This window comes from Lytechinus variegatus, chromosome 2 (genome assembly GCF_018143015.1).
Source record: "Lytechinus variegatus isolate NC3 chromosome 2, Lvar_3.0, whole genome shotgun sequence".
Classification (NCBI taxonomy): Eukaryota; Metazoa; Echinodermata; class Echinoidea; order Temnopleuroida; family Toxopneustidae; genus Lytechinus; species Lytechinus variegatus.
Genome location: NC_054741.1, coordinates 81,095,137 through 81,120,343, shown reverse-complemented (window position 1 = coordinate 81,120,343; position 25,207 = coordinate 81,095,137). Strand labels below are relative to the sequence as shown.

The 25,207-nt window shown below is 34.2% G+C and overlaps 2 protein-coding genes across 5 annotated transcripts in view; one reads left to right on the top strand and one right to left on the bottom strand.

Moving 5' to 3' along the window:
- The window catches only part of LOC121409229 (malectin-A-like), a 9,894-nt gene extending 4,760 nt beyond the window's left edge, over window positions 1–5,134 (bottom strand). The window contains exons 1-3 of the mRNA XM_041601095.1: window positions 4,503–5,134; window positions 2,817–2,996; window positions 797–854 (exon numbers count right to left, since the gene is read on the bottom strand). Of these exons, the coding sequence (XP_041457029.1) occupies window positions 797–854; window positions 2,817–2,996; window positions 4,503–4,859 (595 nt within the window). The 5' untranslated portion in view covers window positions 4,860–5,134. The remainder of the gene's footprint in view (window positions 1–796; window positions 855–2,816; window positions 2,997–4,502) is intronic.
- Window positions 5,121–25,207, top strand: LOC121409228 (S-adenosyl-L-methionine-dependent tRNA 4-demethylwyosine synthase TYW1-like). 4 transcript variants are annotated; one of them, XM_041601093.1, is made up of 17 exons: window positions 5,121–5,196; window positions 6,508–6,635; window positions 8,273–8,383; window positions 9,393–9,491; window positions 9,982–10,176; window positions 10,941–11,040; window positions 11,497–11,639; window positions 12,013–12,156; window positions 13,491–13,569; window positions 13,938–13,990; window positions 14,616–14,734; window positions 15,861–15,970; window positions 16,270–16,447; window positions 16,739–16,874; window positions 18,180–18,290; window positions 19,112–19,279; window positions 20,039–25,207. In XM_041601093.1, the coding sequence occupies exons 2-17, from the start codon at window positions 6,516–6,518 to the stop codon at window positions 20,258–20,260; spliced, it is 2,088 nt and encodes a 695-aa protein (XP_041457027.1). In that variant the 5' UTR covers window positions 5,121–5,196; window positions 6,508–6,515; the 3' UTR covers window positions 20,261–25,207. The 4 variants fall into 4 exon arrangements, with proteins under 4 accessions (XP_041457027.1, XP_041457028.1, XP_041457026.1 ...); XM_041601094.1 differs by lacking the exon at window positions 5,121–5,196 and adding an exon at window positions 5,398–5,428; XM_041601092.1 differs by lacking the exon at window positions 5,121–5,196 and adding an exon at window positions 5,437–5,525.

Genomic DNA, 25,207 nt, shown 5'->3' with positions numbered 1-25,207 from the left:
TTGGTCAAATTATTAAATAGCAGGACCCGCTGGGAGAACAGTTTTTGGAACTGAAGTGGCTACCCTGGGTAAATATGCCGCTATTATTATTATTAAATCAAGAATGAAATTGATTGCAAACTACACATTTCAAGGATGAATCTAAAGGCCTCTGTCACTAGCCTCTGTACACCTTACGATACATGTAGGTTCCAAGATCTGGTTTTGGAACAAATCACATTTTGCTTATTTTTGAAAATATGAAAGAAAAGCATCTTTCTGATTCAGGATCAAATTAGCAATCACAAATACTAACATAACAATTTGGGATGATTGTAGGCCTTTATTTTGAAGTAAAGGCAATGTTGGTTTTAAATCGCAGCCCATTATGATGTCATTACAACTAGATTCAATTTGCTTTTATTCTAATAAAGATTGCAACATACATGTAGTCACAGATTTGAACATTAATATTCTTACAATGATTTAGAACTTTGCACAGTAACATGTACCATGTCTCAACTATGCTTTATTCCAACATCAGGTCACAGACAAATCATAAGGTGTGGGTGGCCTTTTAATAGCAATTTAATGTGGCTTGCATTACAAAAAAGAGAGAGAGAGACATTGGGAGTCACGCAAACATTTATAATTTAGCATCCAGCATCACAGGACCTCATTCCAATTGTAACATACTGAAAACATAGAAATACTCAATAGGCCTACATTGTACATATTTCAAAGCAAAGCTGAACCTTATAACCTCACATGTATTTTATTTCTTTGTGAATTTTGTGAAAAGAGAAATGATACTCACCATCAAATGTCCCCTTATAAACAACAAGTGCATTGATTTTAGGATTGTCTAGATCACCCTGGAATGAAGAAGGAAGAACAATTTAAAATAAGATTTAATATGTCTGTGAAAATTGCTCTTGGCCAATGTCATAATTCCAATACCTTACATATATCTGATTGCACATTAAGTAATTCTTAACTTGTCACCGATTATAAAGAGCAGAGCACAGACTTTATTTGGAATTTAGAGCCAAACAATCTATAAACATAAAAGTTGGGAAGGTACTCTAGGATGAAATGTGATTTGATCAGAAAATTAAATAAAAAAAATTATCAAAATTGGACAATAACAGAGTTGAACATGATATTTTTGCACCATTTCAGTGAAACATTTTTTTGCACCTCTTCATGAATTTTCAATGAGTGAGAAGATCTTTTATATTTTCGTGTAGGAAATTATATTCAAATCAAACTTCTTCTAAGATTTCAAAACAAAACAAACAAAGCAGGATTAACTTCTGATCTGACGTATTGGATCATCATTGCTGGAATTCATTTTGTTACAAAGGAAACATGTTTTACACACCTAATATTATTTCATCATGGAATAAAATAAGAAAAGGGAAAGTGGGGACCTGGCACCGTCAGCCCATCTATTACATATTCACTATGGTATGCATTTAAAGGTAAACGCTAGTTTTGGTAACGATCTCAAAATGACTTTTTGCAGAATCTAATATAATGACCACCCAAGTGTCTGTTTGTATGAATAAAAAATATGTGCCAAAGGATTCTGGAAGAAATTGTGTTATTGCTGAGAAATAAGCAAAATAAGCGCGGATTCGGTCACTTCCGTTGGGTCTTTATTCCAGCAATAATTATACACTGTCCCACGTGTGCCTATCTGTGTTGGTGATCTTCAGTGTGAACGTTTTTCAGCGTAGATTTCAAGATTTCACAAAGTTCAGTTTATGTAACTGTACCAGATCTAGATCCTCGATGATATTCTGACAATTAAGCCTGGTTTTGCAGACTTTCTCATGAAATCAGTGTTTACTGCAACTACTGACATTTCTCTTTAATTTGTTACAAAATACGTTATAATTCAATAACTTTATCAGATTTTGATTGAATTGAATTTTATTTCATTTGAACTATTTTACTTGAAACTTTATCGACTTAGAGATGTATTACTATTTTGGACAAATCACTGGGGTACCCATAAAAACTGGTATTGCATGATGCTAATTATATTTGCCAACTAATAGTGAAGTTGTATCCTACATACTAACGATAACAACAAATACCTCAAATAATTAAAGGTATAAATGTAGTTGCAGCAAACAATTTCATTGCATAAGATCTAATTAAGAGTTTTTAAAATCACGGTTGATGGAAATCTTTGCTTATTTTACTCATTTCTCAGCAATTATATTCTTCCAGAGCCATTTGTCACATACAATTAATTTTTTTATTTATACATGTACAAATACTGTAATAAATAATACATTGTACTATGTGACAAATGGCTCTTGAAGAAAATTTGTACAGTTACAAACACTTGAGTTGTCATTTTATTGGTTTCTGTTCGAACTCATTTTGAGAACGTTACCACCAATTGGTATTTCTCGTTAACTGCATTAGCTTGGCTGGAATTGCATCTTTTGAAAATAAGTGCAATTTATAGAATTTCAAGTATTTCAAACTACACACATACATGTAAAAATGCAATGAAACTCAGAAGATTGATTATAATCTTACTTGTACTTTGTAAACAATATTAAAAGGGGTGATGCATAAAACTTACAAATTCAGGTGGAAAAACATGACCTACATAATCTTTTCTGAATTGTGCATCAAATTGAAGTAGGGAATATCATTTGGGGTAACGAGTTCAACACGTACAACCACATTCTTGCTTTGTTTTCCTTTGTAGTTTTTCATGGGGGGGGGATAGCATGTATTAAGACACTGAAGTAAAAAAAATCATGGGCTCTTTCCCTAAATGAGGAACACATATTGTGAAAACAAGACTTTACCTTTTGAAATTCCACTCTAAGATATCCACTGATTGTTGAGACCTCTCCGAGTACCTTGAGTTTACTCTTACTGACTGTGAAAGGGACATACTCATCATGGGCCGTCCCACGCCCAACCTTGTGGTAAATATCCAGATCAGGTACAACTGTGTGCTGCTCATTCAAGACTACATCAAATACCTATTACCAACACAGAAAGGAAAAAAAGTATCGTTCTTACACCTACCATATCATCTAAATTACCAGACTACACATACATAAGGGTAATGAGTGTTCTTCCAAGGGTAACAGAGCGTCTGATGCAATTGCTATACATGTACATCCACAATGCAGAAAGGCATATTGTTTGAAAATGCAGGTTCCTTCATGGAGAGTTTGGACACCATACTTTTTTTCTTGAAATGATTCAGAATCTATTTGTCACTGTTTACTCAACTATATATTTTGGTGTCGCACTGTCAGAGTGCAATGAGTAGTTTTGGAATACGTTTGTGTGTTAGTTCTGCTATACATACAATCAATGTGTAGTTCTTCTTCTAGTTCTTGCCTCATCTTTTCAACCAAATACTTGATACGATTGCCCGACAACTGCTTCAAAATAAAACCACAGAGATACATGTACTACTAAAGTAATACCTTCAAATGTTCAAATTAGTAAATGAATTTACATATTTTTTCCCACACTGCACTGACTTATATAGAGTGTAAAAATTTGCTTTGATTTTTTTCTGTGACACTGTTCACTCATCCTATGAAACATACAATCAAAATCACATAAGGTATTCACACCATATAAAATGAAATCTACCATAATGATCCCAAGGAGCTTGCAGTGGACCTTCAGATAAAGTCGCAATATGGTCCCAGCCCTGTATTGGTTTGTTCACATGAAAAAAAATCTGTACAGACAATCACATCAGGAGAAACATGATGTCTGCAGACTGTGACAACTGTTTTTTTTTTGCCAATAATTTTGTTAAGAAGAAAAAGTACATCAGTTTGTGAGTTATGATTATATTGTGTACCTCCAATTACATGTAAAAACTCTTCAAATTTAATTAGGAAGTAGTACTAGTAGATCTACATGTAAATATGTGGATGCATACCAGTGTATAGAATCCATGGATCGTTGTTACATTCGATCAGAGGCGTAATTAATTGCCTCGGATGGAGTTTTAAAATTTAGAGGTACATGGCAAAAAGCATGAAATGGAAAATCCTATTAAAAAATTACATGTTAAATGATTTACAATCTACACTGCATCACTGAAAAAATACATAGAAAGCTACTTCTCCACAATGTCCGTCACTGCAGTATAGACTTAAGTTTAAAGCCCTGGATTATCAAGGCATACCTCCTTGACTATAAACCCAAGTAACAGGTAATTAAAAAATTGAGAAAAAAAAACCACCTTTGGATTACAGGGAATATTTTTCTAGTATCGCATCGTCATTTGCTCCACATTTTTGAAAGATCAACTGCTATGCATGATAAAGTCATATGTATACCGCCTTACCGGTACCATTTTTTTTACATAGGAATGTGCATTACATAGTTGAGAACTTTTCTCTTATGACCATAATGCTGTTCAAAATTGTAAAGCAAAATTATTTGGCTGGATTAAAAGCAAAAAAAAAAAAACAATTCATTATATTATGGTGATCATCATAAGACATGATAGGCACCTTCATTCTTGAAGATGTGAACCAAACTTCACAAAACTTGAGAACTAGAACATAGTCGCCATCTTCCTTGATTGGAATATCATAGCCAAATGTTGATAAATGATAGCGCTCCGTCTGATACAGGATGGCATCACTTGGAGGAACCCTAGCTATCGGCATACTCTTCCCGTAGTCCGATGGGATCCCGATGGTCAAGGGGTCTTCCTGATAATGAGTTCCGTACATGTCTATGTGTGCAGGTCCGCCGCTATTCACTGCATAGATAACCTCACCAATCCCTGCACATTTTGACACCTCATGCATGAGGAAAAGGATGATAACTGAAAACATATGAGCTCCGTAGATAACCAACTTCATTTTGATCAAAAGTTTAAGTGCGCCTAACGTTTAAAGAAGAAATTCCAGGGTTAAACTTCGTGCCCAAACTTCTAGCGTTGACATCCACCAATCCTCTTCACTGCATTACCGCGCCGGAATACGGGATGTCGTCGGGATCGGATCGTCGGAACGCTAGCTTACTCCTTGCGCAGCGCTCCGAAACTCCGAGATCTTTTGTACGGCTGGAGACGGCCAAAGTTTAGCAGTAGAGCCGCTCATTGACATCACATTAACCCTGATCCTGCTACACGTGGGGCCCGTTTAGCCAATGCAAAGTGCACGCGTACCGTACCGGTACATTGCCAAGCAGAGGAAGGTGAAATAACCGGTGAAATAATCACAAATTAGAATGATATGATATCAAAAGAAATATGTTTTGTAATATTATGAATAAATGAAATTAACGGAATGCCAAATTAACATGATTAACTAATATGTTAATTGAATGAAATACACTTATGGATCTATTTATGTATTTTTTAGTTAAGTTAGGCCCTATCCTAGGACAATGATGAGGATGTCAGACACTGTCACTGAGACGTAAAGTCGTAAGTCTTACTCTTACTTTAATTTGGTTTACTGAAATGTTGAATAAATGGATCGGGCTTACTTATGCCTTCCTTTCAGTTGGTAATAGCAATGCAAGTAAGTTTCTGCTGGGTGGGTTTTATTTAGTGGTATTAAGTTTTGAGGACGCAATCACTATCAGATTAGAACATCATATTGTTTAATCGCAAGTTGATATCCGTGTTGTTCAGTCCCACGCGTAAGAAAATTTGTTTGGCCTAGGCCTAAATGTATAGATCTGCTGCTCAATTAATGCTTTGCCTTCTTTGGCTTTGGTTTTAAAATTCAGGTAATAAGCCCGAGTCATATCGATTATTTTGTAAACCGATGTTTGACAGCCTTAATTCTATCGAACATCTCATGCATTGAATTTTGAAATTTTCCACAAATTTTACTTCACTACTTAGTATTTGCGCTCAAATTAAAAAAAAATAAAAATGACATCTAGAACCTTGGAGAAGTAGATCTACTCTCCAAAAAAGCGTACACGCTGTCCTGGAGAGGGTTGTGCTGCCAGTGCTTCAGGTGCTTTGGTGCTTGATTCTGTCATGGTGGTATTCTTACTTGGTACACTATATAATTACAGTGTGGGTGCATTGTGCGAGTGGTGTGTGTGTGTCCCTCTAGGCTCTATCGATTAGCCAGGTGGCTTCTAGAGAGTAAAAAAATATATATATTTTTGAACAAGAATTCATTAAAAAAATGAGGAAAATATTATGACAAGACGGAAGAGACTCGCCCGATGTTTACGCTACCATCTTATTTCCTATTGTTCTTCGCCAACGTTACGCGACACAGTACTTGCCTTTCTGCTTCAATCGCAATTTGCGCAACCGGTACAGCTGTGTGGCCGGCCGGAGAAGCATTAAATAGACATAAAATGTGGTGCATTTAGCAGCAATCTAAGCTCATCGATATTGATATTTTTGGTAGCCACAGGCTTAATAGTGATTTCTTTTTTTTGTTTTTTTTATTAAAAAAGATTTGGAATCACTAATTGATAAGTGTTTTCTTTTTAAAGACATAAGAAATCTGCAATTGTCTCATTTTATTGTCCCAGGTGAAGCCATGAATACCTCTGATATATGGATGGGTCCAGTCGGATGGGAGTGGATGTGGCTAGCAGTTGCTGCAGTGATTGGAATATTTATCTTTCTTGGACACAGAAAGAAGGTTCAAGGGTTACATGTAAGACAGATGACTTACTACACTTATGATTGAAGATATCAATAGATCCTCTTGGTAGTTTTTCTTTCCTCCCTTCCTCTCTTCATCTTCTTCCTCTTCATCAGCTTTCTTTTATTGTCTTCCTCTTCCTTCTGTTTATCCTCAATCTTTTTCTGCCTCATTTTCGTTGTCTTCTTACTCCTCTCCTCTTCCGCTTCCTCTTCTTCTTTACTTTCTACATAGAGAGTGTGCCAGCATTTTTGGGGGGTATTGTATTACATGAAATAAAAAATATTTCATTTTTTACTACTCATAAGCAGTAAAAGTTAATTTAAGTTTTAAATTCACTGACATAAGCATTATTGGTTTGGTGATTATTTATGTATTCCTTTAACATATTCTTTTTCATCCCATCCAAGCTGAAGAGTAACAAAGTGCGAGTAATCATTAATATTTGACAGAAACCCAAACAATAGTTAAAGGGGAATGAAACCTTTGGAACAATTAGGCTTGTGTCGGAACAGAAAAATCAAAGAATAAGAACAAAGAAAGTTATGAGAAAAATCAGACAAATATTTAGAAAATTATAAGCATTTGAATATCGCAATCACTAATGCTATGGAGATCCATTGGCAATGCGACAAGGATGTGTGATGTCACATGTGAACAACTTTCCCTTTGATGGACTATAAAATACCCCCCAAATGTTTCTTTTTTGCTTTTTCTTATGGTGATACAAACTCTTTATCCATGATGTATTCTTTAAAAATCTATCTTACATGCCCTCCTACAGAAAGAACACATGATCTACTGATAGATGTGATTAAAGAGGCATTTTAAGTGAAATATGTACTAAAGTAATGGGGAGAGTTGTTCACAAGTGACATCACACTTCTTTGTCGCATTGCCAATGTGAGGATCTCCATAGCATTAGTGATTGCACTATTCAAATGCTCATAACATTTTCATTATTTGTCCAATTTTCCTCAAACTTTTGTTGGTCTGTTTCTTTGATTTTTCTGTTTTCTCACAAGCTATCTTGTTCCAAAGGTTTCATTCTCCTTTAATGTGCCAAAAGTGAGCAATGCAACAAATGAATGTGATTTTCAAACTTCATCACTGATGTTCTATTCTAGTCTTCTGGTCTGGACCCTATACCATGCCTTTCTTTCTTAAAATTTGAATGCCATTGCTGGGAATGCTTACATATCATCATTTTAAAGTGTTTGTGCTCTTCCAAATGAAAAATGGGAAAGGTCATTTGAGAAAAGTTAATTATGAGCTAACCTTCAACTGGCTTATTGAATTACATCATGTATCATCATAGAGAAATTGCTGATGGAAGCACTCCAGACATTTAACTTGCCTCTGGCACATAATTCAGGCTTCTGAACCATACAGAAGACTAGTGATGGTTGGCTAATAGTAATGACTACTTAGACAATGTTTTTTATGCCAGCAATGATAATTTTTTCTTCCTGTTCTTCCCCTTCTCACACTCCTCCTATCCATCTTCATTATTGTTGTTGTTACTGTTTATCTTGTTATTTTTGTTATGAAATTATTATTTTTTTAATCAACAAGATATTTAACATTTTAGTTGCAGTGAATGGTGATGCTAATCTTGTGTGATCATCTATTTTATTTATTTTCTGCAGGTAAAAGGCAAAGATGATCAGACTATATCCATATCAGCATCAAATGAGATATCTTCACTGTGTATATCAAACGTAAAGATATTCTATGGCACTCAGACTGGTACAGCAAAGGTAAACTAAGATTAAAAAGTCATATATTCAATGCTAAGGAAATCTTTTAGAAAATCCTCTTTTTTTTGGTTATCTCACTTGCATAGCTACATGTAAAGCATGACATACACTCTACTTTTACAGAGGTGGTGGGGCAGCATTGTTAATATCAAAATCTTTAATCCCACAACACACCTTACCATGGGCATGTGACGCGATTTTGGAATAAAATGTAAAATTTGATGGGAATATGGAGGAATGAAAAATCTTACTCTGTAAAATTATAAATCATTACACCAATTCTTATGTTCATGTCTGTGAGTTTGCTACCACTTCGGCCTTTACTCCAATATAAGGGCTTGCAATTATCCAAAATTTTCATGTTGAAAATGAAAATTCTTAACTGCTAAATTTAACCTGAAATAAAAAGATAATTTCAATTCACATTTAAAAAAAAAAAGAGCAAAATTTGATTTGTTCCTAAGTTGGATCATGGACCCGTCTAAGATTAAGGTTTTGAATTTGAAATACATATATCAGTGATATTTCGGACATTTATGAGACTTTTATGTAATTGATCATTTGACATTGATTTTGGGTCATATAAGCTAGTCTGGGATTGTTTGTGTTCAATAAATAAAATGAAAACTAGGCAGTTGTTATCAACTCAATGATAATCACTATGTTTTGTTATTGTCTGTAGTCAAATATTGGATCAATTTTGGCCAAATTTACTTGGTTTCCTGAATTGTGTGTTATCAAGTTCTGAAGCAATAGACATTTATTTCATTTTTTTTTTTGGGGGGGGGAGGTAAAGTTATTTATCAGACCTTTAAGAAAAGCAAATTTTTTTTGTTTGTTGATAACTTGTTATTTCTATTTATATTGCTGACACAAATCACATATTTCATTTTTCATTATATCGCTGACAAAATCACATATTTCATTTTTCATTATATCGCTGACACAAATCACATATTTCATTTTTCATTATAGCGCTGACACAAATCACATATTTCATTTCTTGTAGGACCTTGCAACTCAACTAGCAAAAGATATCCCTAGCCCAGTGAAGAAAGATGTGATTGATCTGAAGGAGTTTGACCCAGAGAAACATGTTTTATTAGATGTAAGTCAGTTTTTCAAAATCTGGTTAAGCACTTGAATAATGACTGGATAGAATCAATGGATATATCATTTTCTCTTGTATACCAGACGTGATAACCAAGACTGTGTAATTTGACACCTTAGAATTGAAATTGATGTACATATATTTGATAATACATAAAATGCCTAAAGAAGAGTCTAACCCAAATGGAATATTTTTTAATAAAAAAAAAAGAATTCAGAGGAGCATAAAACTGAAAGTTTGATCATTATCAGACTAACGACAAGAAAGAAAATTGTAAAAAATATGTATAAACCAATATTCCAATGAGGATATTAAAATTAGTGCCCTTTGGATGTAGGGTAGGGACAACTCCTTAATTTGCTCCAATACACAACATCACTGCAATGTCATCTCTTTCAAATGATTTACTTGGAGAGATTCTCTCATATTTCTGAGCCAGATAAATGGTGCTATGAAAATGTAAATTGTCATCTCTATCTCTTTTCAGCAAGATGATGAAACATTATGTGTGTACATCCTATCTACCTATACGGATGGTGAGCCTCCTGAGGGTGGGGCATGGTTCTATCGATGGCTCCATGAATCCGTCAATGATTTTAGAGTGCCTAGAACTTTACTCAAAGGACATAGATTCGCTGTCTTTGGACTTGGGAATTCACTTTATCAGGATCATTATAACACAGTGAGTAGACTCCATTTGTCCCATTAAGGTCATAAGTTCAGTTAATCACTCAACCAAAACTGAAACATGACAAAAAACAGAGAAAAATCACCTTTAATTTGAATCATTTTGCCAAAAAGTTATCAGATAATGCTGTCGCACATGGATATCTTCATTTGAATTTAGACCATATGAGACCAGCTCGCTCATTCACACCCTTAAAACTTCCTGGGTGCAGCCGACAGTCATGAAAATCCCACAACCCTTGCTAGCAACAGTGAACTAAAGAGAATACTGACTTTAATGAAGGAAAGGGATAAAAAATAAATTTACCTGTAATATGCCTCTGAGGCCAGATTTTAGAACTGCATTCTAAATTTTGTTCCATACTTTGTCCCTGCTTTCACCGTCTCTTTCACTCGGCTCCACTCTCTCGCTCAACTAATATTTCAGACGGAGTAAGAGGGACAAACAAGAAGTCTCTGTCCATGCCTCGGTGCAGAAGACCTTTGCATTGCATTGTGTAATGCACATGTTACATCATGAATTGCACACAAAGAGGAAGGAGAGCTAGGGGCATTGTCTCTGTACACTCCAAGGATTTATAAAACATGAAGTTTTTTTTTTAATTCCACAAGTTTAGTTGACATTGTTCTTTATTTCTTCAAGAGTGTGTCCAAAATATCTTCATTAGTTGATATTGATTTTTCCTCATAATTTATTTTTATTGTAAGGGGTGTGATTTACTATCCAGATATGTAATAAAGATTGTTATTTTGTTATAGGTCAGTAAAAATGTACAACAATGGCTGACAGACTTGAGTGCCAGGCCATTCCTCCCAAGAGGAGAAGGGGATGGCAATGTTGCAGCAAGCAAGCATGGTGGTAAGTTGGACTGTTACATAAAACTTTAAATTACAGCGATTTTGTATAACTTAATTGTAATAATTCTATATTGATTAATTAATGCATGGTTTCATACTACAGATTCAAAACTGCCAATGGGAGTTTGGAGCCAATGTGTTCTGTATGATGTATCTATTACTTTTATGAAAATAAAATATATGATATGTTCTTACTTGGATCTTAGAGACTTTCATATTAGTAAGAATTTATTGGTTTCTGGAGTGAGCCACTTAGTATGAAGATGATAAAATTTCTGGTGTTATAATGATTTCATCCTAATTGTTTGAATATTGCATCTTAACATTTGTCACCAGCTGTGCTGTGATTGATAACCTGGTATGAGATTATCATGAAGGAAATTGATTTATTCTGTTTTCAAGAAGATTTGTTCACTTTAAAGTATCTAGATTAATTATTTTATTTGTTCATTGATAGGTACTGAGGCGGATTTTGCTGCGTGGAAATCTGATTTTCTTCAGGCTGTAGTAAAGGGCAATGGAACTGGTGATAATGCATGCAGTTGTAATCAAAATGGAACATGCCAGTCGATAAGCAAAGGTCAAATGTCATTGAAGCAGGTGAGGATACTAAATATGGTGACACTCAAATTGCTTCAGTATCCCAGATTCTTTTTCATTCTTAGTTTCTCTCAATCTTTGTCTCGTCTATTTCACTGTATAATTCAATCTGTTGTTTATGGATGGAAATATAGGCCTACACAGCAAGACTTCATGTGTTGCACTCAACTTAATGTTCATTTGCTAAATGTATGTAGAACATACCAATTAATTATGTTGGTTTTTGTGTGTTGGTTACTAGATTTCATACATTTGGTATAACTTGTAAGAGAAAAGAATGATAAATAAGTACATAGTTAGATGGATAAATGATGAGATATATATATAGGCCAGTAACATTTCTGAGCTCTGACATGTGTGTTCCTTTATTTAGAACACTGTGGATCAAGGTCTTGTTAATGCCGATGAGGAGAAGGTGGATGATGGTTTGGACAGTGACCAAGAAGATCCTGATGAAATGGATGTCATCGATGTCGAAGACCTGGGATCAGTCATGAACAAGATGAAGAATGCCAAGGTTTGTGTGATCTTAGACTTGGATTCTTTTGATAGGATGTGGTAGATAAAGATAGAGTGGGTCATTTGCTCTGGTTTACATCCACTTTGCCTACCATCAGATGGTCAAATTCTTGGATCATACAACACCATCATGGCTAAACAAAAGTTGGTCTAATATCAATTTGGTGTAATTACTGATTTGTGCAAATATCACTTTGGTCTAATACTTGATAGAACTGTCATTCAGTTTACTTTATTTTCCACTTTGTTAAATGAAGAATTGGGTAATAAACAGTTTTTCTTATGATATAGACAAGTTGGATAGACCAAGTGAAATGGGTATAACCCAACTGGTGATTAGACAAAGTAAGAAATGGACACAATTATACCAAACTGTGTCATAGACTCACTGGTTGTATACAAAGAAATAATAGACAATGAAGGATGATACCAAACAGAAAATAGACACAGTGGATGTAAAACAATTTACCTTTACCACATAAGAATGAGAACTATACTGCAGTGTTTTCCAAGTGAGATGCTGGATGATGCAAATAGGGAGTTGTGACTGTGACATATAGCAAGTCAAGAAAGAGGAATCTGGGGCCGATTGCACGAAAGGGTCTTTCCAAGGACCGTCTTTTGTGTCGCCCATCATTTATGATACGCTATAAGCGGGGTGTTTCTGAAATTTATGATAAAGAATAAGATTCGTTAGCTTGCTTTTAAATCAAATTTTATACAATTTAATGATATATCACATCATTTTATAAACAAATATTTTGTTAATTTTAACAGACAAATGAAATATGTTTGCAGGTAATTTATTCAAAATGCGTTTCACATGGCGTATCATAAAAAATGGGCGACACGAAAGACGGTCCTTGCAAAGACCCTTTCGTGCAATCGGCCCCTGGTTTTGTCTACTGTACTGATCTTTTTTGATACGAATTGTTGAATGATTTATCTGACAAAATATGTCTTATCTGATAGTTAAAACATAGTAACAGTCAGACAACTGTGCTTTGCTGGTGCAGGAAAGTTGACAGATAACAATTTACGATGTAAGGCTTTACCTGATATGATGTTAAAAATATTAGATTTTTATCTCAAAGAGTGCTGGAGAGTAAGTATTGTAGATTCTATAGTTATTAATGGAAAATGTTGTTAAGGAACATTCATGACATGTGATTGATTTATCAGCTTTAGTTATGATGGTGCATGATTCTAGTCACAAATTATCAAGCATTTTTTATGACTGTAACACTGAGTGTCAAACATCTAGATGTGTAAAGGCAGTGAAATCTTAAATGAATGGTAAATTTGAATTTCATTGTTTTGTGTATGTGATAGGCCATGAATGGAGTGAAACAAAGTACTGAACCAAAGGAAATGGTCACGCCAACCATCAGGAAAAATCTTACAAAGCAAGGTAATTCTTCATATAATTTCATGGAAAGAGGAAAAAATGTCATCAACATTTTGAAAAAGAAAAAAATAATTGAAATGAATGCTTGTTTGTATGAGATTCTATGTTTATGTAAATGGAAAACAGATAGCTTTGTAAAGTTTTTAGGTCATATGAAAACTGCATTGCTCTTGAATTATCATGGCTTTTGAAGTTTGTTAAGTGTAGAAAAAATGGAAAAAATTGGGGGTTGGAAGTATAAAAAGGTTGATTAATTGATAAAATAGCCCAGAAGATTACAATAATCATATTTGAAGTGAAGATACCAGTATGCAGATGGGGCTATTTTCAAATGTTCTACCAACAAACATCTCTTTGTTATTGTTTTACAGGTTATCGAATCATTGGTTCTCATTCAGGAGTGAAGTTATGTAGATGGACAAAGGTGAGCTATTAATCATTACAACTCTTTAACAGTTCTTACCAAGAATAGAATGTTCATTTGCCTAGACTCAACACAAGGAGTCATTAGGCACTTTTTTTCTTGATATGCACAATGGATTGCATCAATTTTATCAAATTTGCGTCAAATTTCGTCAGACGATTAACATTTCTTATCTGTTAGCTCTTATGTTCTAAATAAAATGAAAAAGGTTTTTTGTGTAACAAATAATTTATCAAGACTATGAGTTCTACCCCCCCCAAAAAAAAAAATCCTCAAACACTAAACTGAAGTCTGGAGTTAAGTCTGTGATTGAAGGCTCCACAATTTCTACCCCAAACATTCTAAACTCTAGTCAGTATACGATCAAAGGCTCTGTCCAAACAGTTTGACCTATGCCCTAATATATTATACATAATCTTCTCCGTTATAAGGCTGAGGAGTGATATTTTTGTTACTTTTTCTTTGGCAAATCTTGTTGTTTTTAAATGCATGAAGTTGCATAACAATGTAGGACTTATCCATATGTACTCAACAATAAGAGTAGAATAGTCAAGAAGAATTGTGGGTTGAATAACTTGATGAATGGCTGGAATATAAAGTGTCAAACTATGTTGTTGTTTTACAGAGCATGCTTCGTGGTAGAGGTGGATGTTACAAGCATACATTCTATGGTATTGAGAGTCATCGATGCATGGAGTCCACACCCAGTCTAGCATGTGCCAATAAATGTGTCTTCTGTTGGAGGTAGGTAGTACTAGGTTGACTCAAAACATGTAAAAGTCTTCAATTCATGAGTAACAATTCACATTAAGCTTGTAGAGCTGCAAATTCTGTAGCCTTTCACCCTAATATGACTGGGGGCTGATTCACCATCCCATCAACTTTTTGTTTTGTTGTAAATCTGTAAGGTGGAAAGTTTGTACTGTGTTGTTTAATGAACAAGTTTGTGACCCCTGGATACATGTTTCCAAAATTACACAAAATTTTGTAAGTGCATGTCAACAGAAAATCGCTAAATCGCTAGAATTTAAACAATGCCAAACTCTGGCTGTTCTCAGAGGTGATTGTTATTTGCCTGAATCTTTCAGATGGATTCAACCACAGGCAAGTTGAAACTTTAACCTAAGTAGTCATATATCAGTACAAGATTTGAGATACTTTTTGATCTTTAAGCTGGTATCCCTACTCAGTGATAGGAAGTAGTTTTGTTTTGCACTTATTTAACTTGGGTAGCTTTTCCCTTCCCGAGTCTGTAACGGCAGATTCATTCATGATTGCATGCTAATGAATATTGAAACAAGTCCAATCAAATGTGTGTTGGGGGGGGGTTGATTTGTCAGTAAGGAAGCAGAGGAGGGGGTGTGGGTTTAGGTAGCATGAGGGGGGCTTACCTTTACATGTCCATTTTTTCTTTTCAGTTGATTATGAAGCAAATGCCACCATCTAGTTCTAAACACTCAATACATCAGGGAAAGTTCTCTGTAATAAGCCGTATAGACATTTGGGCTTCTAAAACCAAACTTATGAAAAACGTCGCAAGTTAAGGTTTGTTAAGGAGTAACCCTTTCTCGTATTACCTGAATTTTAGCCGAACTCAAGATTCAAGTATTTCTGTATTACATCTATGAAAGCTTCAATATGTCTTTCACGCTATAAAGCATACTCCTGATGGGTAATAGCATATATCCATTTTAAAGCTTAGGAAATGCTTTTTCAAAATCTTTTGAATATTAAAAATTAATTTTGCGACTTGATGTGAGTTTTCAGCTGAATGGTCAGAAATATTCACAGATCATGGAGCATGCAGGAATAGTCTGCATGAATACATGTATTGTAATTAGATTTTTATTTGTTTTGTTTCTCCTTCCAGACACCATACAAATCCAGTTGGTACGGAGTGGAAATGGCAAATGGATGATGCTGAAACCATTGTAGAGGGAGCCCTAAAGAACCACTATAACTTAATTAAACAATTCAAAGGTATGATTCTGGTACAAGATGAGAAATTGCTCAGTAATTACCAAAATAAGCTTGCCATCCTGACAGAATTAATTCTTGGCAATATTGATACACATGCCCATGTGTGCTTATTTATGTTTGTGAGTTTGAGTAAAATGGGTTTTATTGAAGTTTTCATTATTTCTTAATATTTGATTCTCTTTAAATATTTCAAACTATTTCAGGACTCAGATTGTTGATGATTGCAATTTTATTTTGCTATTTTTAATGCAACTACTCCAGTTTGACTGTGACAATGATTATTCTTATGACACATGCAGGAGTACCAGGGGTAAAGCAAGAAAGAATGATTGAAGCTATGAGGGTGCAACATTGCGCCCTATCACTGGTAGGAGAACCCATCATGTACCCTAAGATCAACCGTCTTGTAGAACTACTCCATAAGGAAAAGATCTCCACCTTCTTGGTCACGAATGCTCAGTTTCCTGATGCAATCAAGTAAGTCGTGATGGTTTGTTACAAGAATCTAGCATTAAAATATACCATATCATGTGTATACTGCTAATAATATTGGCATAGGCTGAAAGGTAAAATCTACCACAAGTCAATCTGAATGAATAGACAAAACTTAAACAACCATGAATGTGAAATTGTTATTGGAATCGGAAGTTAATTAGAAAGTTATGACATTGAAGTTTTCTGATATTTTGCAAGACCATTATTTTTTTAGATTCTGACATACTATTATTCATTATATATATTGAGATATTTTTACCTTTTGCCTTGTAGGAATCTGCTACCAGTTACTCAGCTGTATGTGAGTGTTGATGCTAGTACAAAGGAAAGCTTGAAGAAAGTAGATCGCCCTCTATTTAGAGACTTCTGGCCCAGGTTTCTTGATAGCTTGAAAGCCCTATCTGATAAGGTATGAATAGAATCAGGTGTAATGTGTATATACTTACCGGTAGTCAGTGGCGGACCATGACCCCGAGGAGACAAAGCATGGGGGGGGCATGGCATTGTTCACAAACAATGCAGTGCCCCCCCCCCCCCAATGCTTTGTCTCCTCCGGGTCATGGTCCGCTACTGTACTTGGTATTTCAGCTTTAATTTTACATTTTAATGTTAGTATATACCTGTACATGTACACTCTGGGATTTGAGTCAAGTTGGGTATTAAAGTTTGTCAGAGAATTTTTGTCTCAAGCTGAGAAATGGATTATTACAAATTATTTAAAAGAATAGAATATACAATGGTGCTCAAAACTTAGTAAACCCAACCAGAAAATGAATATATTTAAAGGTCAAGTCCACCTCAGAAAAATGTTGATTTAAATCAATAAAGAAAAATCAGACAAGCACAATGCTGAAAATTTCATCAAAATCAGATGTAAAATAAGAAAGTTATGACATTTAAAAGTTTCGCTTATTTTCAACAAAATAGTTATATGAACGAGCCAGTTACATCCAAATGAGGGAGTTGATGATGTCACTCACTATTTCTTTTGTTTTTTATTGTTTGAATTATACAATATTTCAATTTTTACGATTTGACGATTAGGACCTCGTTGCCTGAACCACAAAATGTTAAAATGGAATTCCACGTGTTCAGGGAGGAATGAAACTTCATTTCACATGACAATGAGGAGAAAATCAAAATATTTCTTATTTCATATAATAAAATAGAAAAGAAATAGTGAGTGAGTGATGTCATCAGTTCCTCATTTGCATACTGACCGAGATGTGCATATAACTGTTTTGTGAAATGAAGCTAAACTTTAAAATGTCATAACTTTCTTATTTTACATCCGATTTTGATGAATTTTTCAGTGTTGTGCTTGTTAAATTTTTCTCTTTTTATTCAAATCAAGTTTTTGTTGAGGTGGACTTGTCCTTTAAATAGTTGAAAAGTTCTGCCATGTAGTATTCAATTGTAAAGTTTGTGATAGACTATTACATTTAATGAAGTTGATTGCTCTGGGCTCGCTGAACGTTCTCTTCCATTCAACATTCAGCTTGATGGATTGCATTTATTGTTGGGGTTCACTAACTTTTGAATACAACTGTATATTCTCTGTAGCAAGTATAGAATCTACAGAATTACAAGAGAACTTGTCCTTATTGATACTGAATGACTGGCCCATAAATAAATGTTAGGGCTCTCTTTAGCAACCTGATCCTTTCTATTAACATAAACACTCCCCCTAAAATATTTTTTTTTATTGAAACAGGGCCAGAGGACAGTATATCGTCTTACTCTAGTCAAGGCATGGAACGATGAGGAGATACAGTCCTATGCAAACCTTGTACAACTCGGCAAACCAGATTTCATTGAGGTCAAGGTATAGACCCTCAACTCTTTAGCCATCCCACCTGGCTATTCATGACATTACACAATACTGATGATCACTCTTGATCTCTCCTTACGGTCTGGGAAATAATGAGAATTGTTGTTTTTATTGTGGTTTGGAGTGAACTTTGCATGACCTTCATAGTAAAAATTGAAAAATCAATGATCTAGCATTCTGATCCTTTTTTTGCAATGAGAATGATAATCTACATAGATTTAAACTGAGCAGATGGGAATGAAAATGATTAAGAATTTAAATTGGCCACAATGAATAGGTCACATGACATACTTGTAATTCTTAATGATGTACTAAACAACTTTATGAAACACCCCCAGATCTCTAAGCCTACCCTTGTTCTGTTGCATTGTGTGGTACAAAGTGAAAGGAGAAACCAGTTGTACCCAACCAGCTCATAAATCACAATAGGTCTAACGAAATGAGCCCCAATCTTTTAAACTAGACTTAAAAATGATCTTACACGTACACAAATTCAGGAATACTAGTATTATTCTCGGTTTTACCTCTCAATTCACATGTTATTTGCAGGTTATTGATTTAAAAAGGCAAATTTTAGCTTTGAATGAGGTTAAGTCCTGGTTCTCTTAACACAAAGCTTAGCAATGATCGTACAACAATTTTCTACGATTGATTCCATTGACTACAATGTACTATCAATCGTGAAAATCAAGCGTATGATTAATCACTAACCTTTGTGTTATTGGACCACCTCAAAGTGATTGTTAAAGATTGTTTATAATCCCTGTTAGTGGATGGAAAATATTTCCACTTTTCATTTGTTTTATTTTTCTCAGGGTGTAACCTACTGTGGTGAGTCGAAAGCCAGCACACTGACCATGCAGAACATCCCTTGGCATGAGGAAGTTGTTCACTTTGTACAGAAACTCATGGACCTTCTACCAGAGTATGAGATAGCTAGCGAACATGAACATTCAAACTGTGTTCTGGCAGCTAATACAAAGGTACAACTATTGTATGGTATTATCTTGCACATAAGTGTTACTTAGATAACAACTATGAGAATTTTTAATAGATGTGAAATCTGTCTTGTATCATAAAAAATGTTACTTTTGATTTATGACTTGCCCTTCCCATGTTAGACTATTGATAGTCAACATTGATTTTACCATAGACTTAAATATTTTTTATATACTTATTTGTTGTTTTTAGTAGCTGTATTTTTTTTATGTGTGATCAATTAACTCTTGAATTTCCAATAAATGTGTAGATGTGTTTTGTTCTAGTGCAGTTGTCACTGTACTTTGTCTCACAGTCAAACTTTTTGATTATGTTGTGGCAATATCATCCTTTGATATATCTTCATTTGCCACTTATGCACCACCAAGGCATAAATGGTTTTGGTAGGAAGGAATTTAAAGCACCATGTTTGTTGGTCAAGTTTGCTGTATATGTTATAGCCAATAAGGCAACCTACCAGTAGTCAGAGCTGTTTCTTTCCTTTCGTAATCTTGTCAGCAGCTTATCATTGCCAATTACATCGTAGAAGAAACAATGAGGAATCTAGGGAAGCCACTGATAGTGCCTTTACTGCGAGATTCCTGTTAAAAGGACACTACACACACTCTTTTGTGAGGTGCTTTTTCTTTATAGCAAAAGCAGTCTTAGTTGTATTACTGTTTTTTTATTATCTTTTGTATATTTGAATGCCTCTGGTATTTTCATTAGATTCCTTAAATACTTTATTTTTTATTTCCATGCAGTTCAAGAAGGATGGTGAATGGTGGACTTGGATCGATTACCCACAATTCCATGCGCTGATGGCTGAATATGATGCGAGCGAGGGAAAGAAAATATTCACGGCAGAGGACTACATGGCAAAGACCCCTTCATGGGCTGTGTACGGGTGCAAAGAGCAAGGTTTTGATCCACAGGAGACTCGATTTTACAGGAAGGGAAAGAAGAAGGATATGGGTGGATGCTGAGCTGTCAGTCTTGTAGGTAAAGATTCAATGCTGAAGTTTGGAAGCAGAAAGATAAAATCCCATAGGAAAGGAACTACCAGAGGCATTGACTAGGAGTATTACAGTGAAACAGATCATACCTTGTCAAAGTATGAAACAAAATATGGTATGTCATTTCAAGATCAGATTTAACTGAGTTGGGCAAACACTGCTTGTTTTCTGTGGAATACTTGCCAAGGACAAAAACTAGTGTTTTGTTCAGAGGAGACCTGATTATTCAGGAAAAGAATTTAGTGGATGATGAATTTGGAAGTCATAAGCAATTTCCTGCTAGGAAATAAAATTGGACTTTCCATTGATGATGGAATAATAAGGATTGGTTGGGACTACATGTATGGTATATGAGATGCTACCGTAGAGTGGTGGTCTTTAAAGGGAGAAGGCCTATCTGTTGAAAACTGTTAATATCATCTTGGCATTAGTCCTCAGTTTTAAACACATGTGCAGAGTATTAGTCACCTAATTTAGATACAAACATTTTAAGCAATAACATTTTACTGCATGAGGATAGATAAAGGTATAAAATTAGGGCTGAATTATGCCGGAAATTTTTCTTTCTGCATTTCCATTCTGTCTTAAGTTGAAATCCAGTGTTCCTTGGGATGGGTGTCTGGAACTTTGACGCTTTGAAAAGTACATTCAATGCTATGTATTTGGATTTTTCCAACAACTAAAATGCTGTCTCTGTGTTATAGATATTGTACAACATTGATTTCTGAATTTCAATCAATAGAATCAAAAGGCAGAAGAGCTTGTATTTTCTCCATTTTCCTGTCTGACGCCGCTAATATTTATCATGTCTCTAGTAAACAAGAGACTGCCATAATATACTCTATTTGTTACCACAGACGGAGCTCTAATGCTCAAGATTGCTTGGGCCTGCTACAGCCAAATACTGTTGGATACATTGGAAACAGTGGTGAATTTGGGCAATGAAACAAAGTTTTACAGCATGCTTGTCTTACTTCTGTTGGTTGTTTTTATTCATATAAAATATTTTAATTGAGCAGAGTATGATCTTGATTGGCAAACTCAGGTCTAACTGGTTCAATGGGATAACTTGATTCTTCTTACTGGAGGTCCTGTATTGGAACTAATTCATGATATTTGATGGTCAAGAATATTGATCCAACAGTACTAGTACCCTGATTCATTACTAGCATCAATATTGTTTTCTAGTAGTTGGTTAAAACACTCCTAATTTATATGCTTAACCAATACTCATATGACCTCACAAATTTGTCAAAAACCTTCATCATCATTATATCATATCTCTCACCTTCTTGATTTATAAATTCATTTTGAATGAAGGGCAAAGGAAGAATATGAAGAAGTGGCTTGCAGATTGATTTTGCCAGGTTTTATATAGCTTGTTGGAATCAAGGTCATACTTAAGAAAATTGTTTTGTGAAGATTATGGCAGTTTTTTTGTGTGTGTGCAAAATCATATATTTTTAATCAATTTTAGATATTGAACTATCACTTGAAAATATGGCTGAATAAAAACATGTAAATGCCGTTCAAGTGACTGTTACATGCATAAATGTATTCCTATTTTGACAGCCATTGACCCTATAGAGAAAATAGTTGTCCCCAGAAGTTGCCAAAATAACAAATTTCACATCTTTACATCCATGAAAATGAAATAGTCATCTATTTTCAATATTCCTTGAAATTATTTTGATTAAGTTGCAAAATATCAAGAAAATGAAGAACACCTTCTTCTACCTTGACTCTGAAAGATCGTTTTTAGTTGATATCACACGATATCTTACTATAATGCATGTCTACATATGGGAATAGAATGCCAAATTCTGGCCAATATCATACCAATGTATGAGCCATGAATAAGTTATTGGATCATTGATATTGAACTTTGTGCCTTTGGTGTCCTTTTCTCAACTTGAAAAAGAAAAATCAAGATAGAGTCATAAGGCAGGTCAATCAATGAAATTTTGCTCTACCCATGATGCAACACAAATCTTGAAGGTGATACAATCTTTATCTGTACCACGGCCTGCTAGTCAAAGAGAAATGACAGTAATTGCAGTAAACACTGCTTTCATGATAAAGTCGGTAAAATAAGGCTTAATTGTCAGTATATCATTGAGGATCTAGATCTGGTACAGTTACATAAACTGAACTTTGTGAAATCTTGAAATCTACGCTGAAAAATGTTCACACTGAAGATCACCAACACAGAAAAGCGCACGTGGGACAGTGTATAATTACTGCATTGAATGTCAGGCCCAACGCTTGACCCGAATCGTGTGCTTATTTGCTGATTTCTCAGCAATTACACAATTTCTTCTAGAATCCTTTGGCACATATGTTTTATCTATACAAACAGACACTTTCGTGGTCATTTCATTAGATTCTGTACGAACTCATTTTGATATCGTTACCATAACTGGCATTTACCTTTAACCCTTACCTCCCATTTATTAATAACCTTTTTCAAAATAAATGTAATGACTTGGGCCTACTTGAAAGGAAAGCATTTTGTTGAAGTCTGTTTTGCATTTCATTTTGATAATTTTCATATCATTGTGCATATGTTTGTAATGCTAAAAATGATAATCATTATAATAATCTATTAAAAAAAAGGACACTCTTCTTTCTGTGCCTTGATATGAATTAGTGTTTAAAGCAATGATAAATTGATTGTGTAAAATTATTGTATGAAATGTGAAATATTTTTATTTTCTTGTCATTACAACGTGAATCAAAGTTGGATTTCTTCCTAAACATGTGTAATTTTTATCATTGTGACCTATTGTTATTCAGTAAACAGTTTCCTTGCTATCAACTCCGCAAGAATTAAGATAAAATTCATGCAATAAATGAAAAAAGAAATAGTAAGTGAATGTCACTATCTCATTTTCATATCAATGTGTTGTGCATAATATTGTTTTTTGAAACATAAACAAAACAATTAAGAATTCATAACTTTCTAATTTACATCTGACTTTGATTAAATTTTCATTTTAAAGCTTGTTTGATTTCTCTTCTTTTTTTTATTCAAATCAATGTTTTGTTGGATTGGACTTCCACTTTAAAGAAATTGAAACATCGGGGAAATGTTTTTTATACAGAGGGAAAAAGGCTATTTATGAAACAATATTTTGAAAGTTTGAAAATTCTTTTATACTTTTATGATCTTAAAATAAGCAACTTTGCTTCATATTTTACAGTTTTTAGAGACATCTTATGTATCCTGGAGGAGTCTTCTCTATTATTCTTGTCTCTTGAAACAATTATTTCTAGAAAGTGCCACAAGAACATGTGCCTCTAACATTCTCTTTATATGCATTTGCTGTCATGTTTCTTGTGTGTAATGAGGTATAAAGCCAACTTATTTCCATCATTCAGGTGACTCTGCCTTAGTCAAATATCTATGGACCCTAGAATTTTTTTTGACTGAGGAGAAATTTGACTTAAAAGATGTTATAAACACTTTTCGCATATTCTGGTCCGACAATGAATTGCAAGCAATTTATGGTCATTATTTGGGAATGCCCATTACAAGAAAGCAACATGTAAAATCCCTGATCATCATGAGCACCGTGAATAAAAAGCTGTGCACACAATTTTAATGGCCCAGCACAAAGACTTAGAATGAATTATTTATTTTTAGATGCTGTAAATTGTTACACCCTCAAGGTAAATATGTGATGGAAATTAACAGAATGTTGTTTCATCGAAGTAGGCCCCTGTTTAATAAAACTTGTTACCAATGACAAGTCTAAAGCTAATGTTAAAAGCTACTGAAATGGTGCCATATGATTGATTGACAGCAAGCTCACTTTACCATTTTTCAATTTGTAACCAATTAGTTTTATGAAACAGAATTGCAATAATGAAATAGTAAATAAATTTTTTTAAATATGTGGTATGCGGTGGTTTTTATTTCTTTACATTATGTATTAATTCAGATGAAAATGCAGGGATCAGTGGAAAATTCCAATGATGAAAAAATGAAGTTACATGATGGGAAAAAGAACTGGTTGGTCAGTGAAAGAGAGGAACTCCAGTAATAGCCTTCAACTTGTGCAAAGTTGAATGATTATGCTATCTAAGAGTTGATTTTTACAAAGTTGGTATATTTCATTTTTGAGGATTATTGATTGATAATGTTTATTCATGTTTAAAAATGTACAATTTTGTTTTAAAAGAATAATATTTCATTGTGTATCATTATAACAGGGTATGTATTCTTACTTGTATGTGAGCAGATTCACAACCGCTCAGGTATAGTCAAATGGTAACATTACAGAAGAAGTTATTCAAGCATGTACCAAGCAGAAAATTAAGCTGAATGATAATGTGACATTAAAAGTTCAATTAATGTATATGGTTCATAATACATCACCTCTCGTGATTCTGGCTCTGATATTGTAAATGGAATAGGGGCCTGGTTTGTTTCAGACAATGAAATTGCTTGAAGTTTATAAATAGATGCAATAGAACCCAACAAGCGAACAGGTTTTAAGGGTGTCAACTCTTACCCCACCCTTATCCAATGCACCTCTATTTGCTGGCCTGCTCTTAAGTAAAATTAAGACTAGTAATTGTGAAACCTCGCAAGTTATGGGTAAGTTATATTGCTTATGCTATGGTCACAAATAACTTCATGAACACCATACGAACAGTTTTATACCATGTTTTGCTATGTATGAAAATCGTTTGTAAAGGTATTTGCAACCATAGCATTAATCATGATTGAAAGTTAATGAAACTATAATACCCTAATATATGATATCATGCTTCCTATCACAAACAATTTGTTTTATTATTCTTTGTTTTTGTAAAACTATATCCATTTATGGATTCATAAGTAAATTGATAATTTAAGTGTGTACATTTATTCACTGACATATTTTCCATGAATAAATTATGGAGACAAGT

What these genes read in the sequence shown, in the direction of transcription:
- LOC121409228 (XM_041601090.1), top strand. Translation starts at nt 5,465, where the DNA reads ATGTTGAATAAATGGATCGGGCTTACTTATGCCTTCCTTTCAGTTGGT. An exon ending in GAAAAATCTTACAAAGCAAG is followed by an intron (nt 13,570 to 13,937) that starts GTAATTCTTCAT and finishes ATTGTTTTACAG; the next exon opens with GTTATCGAATCATTGGTTCT. An exon ending in TTCTGGCAGCTAATACAAAG is followed by an intron (nt 19,280 to 20,038) that starts GTACAACTATTG and finishes ATTTCCATGCAG; the next exon opens with TTCAAGAAGGATGGTGAATG.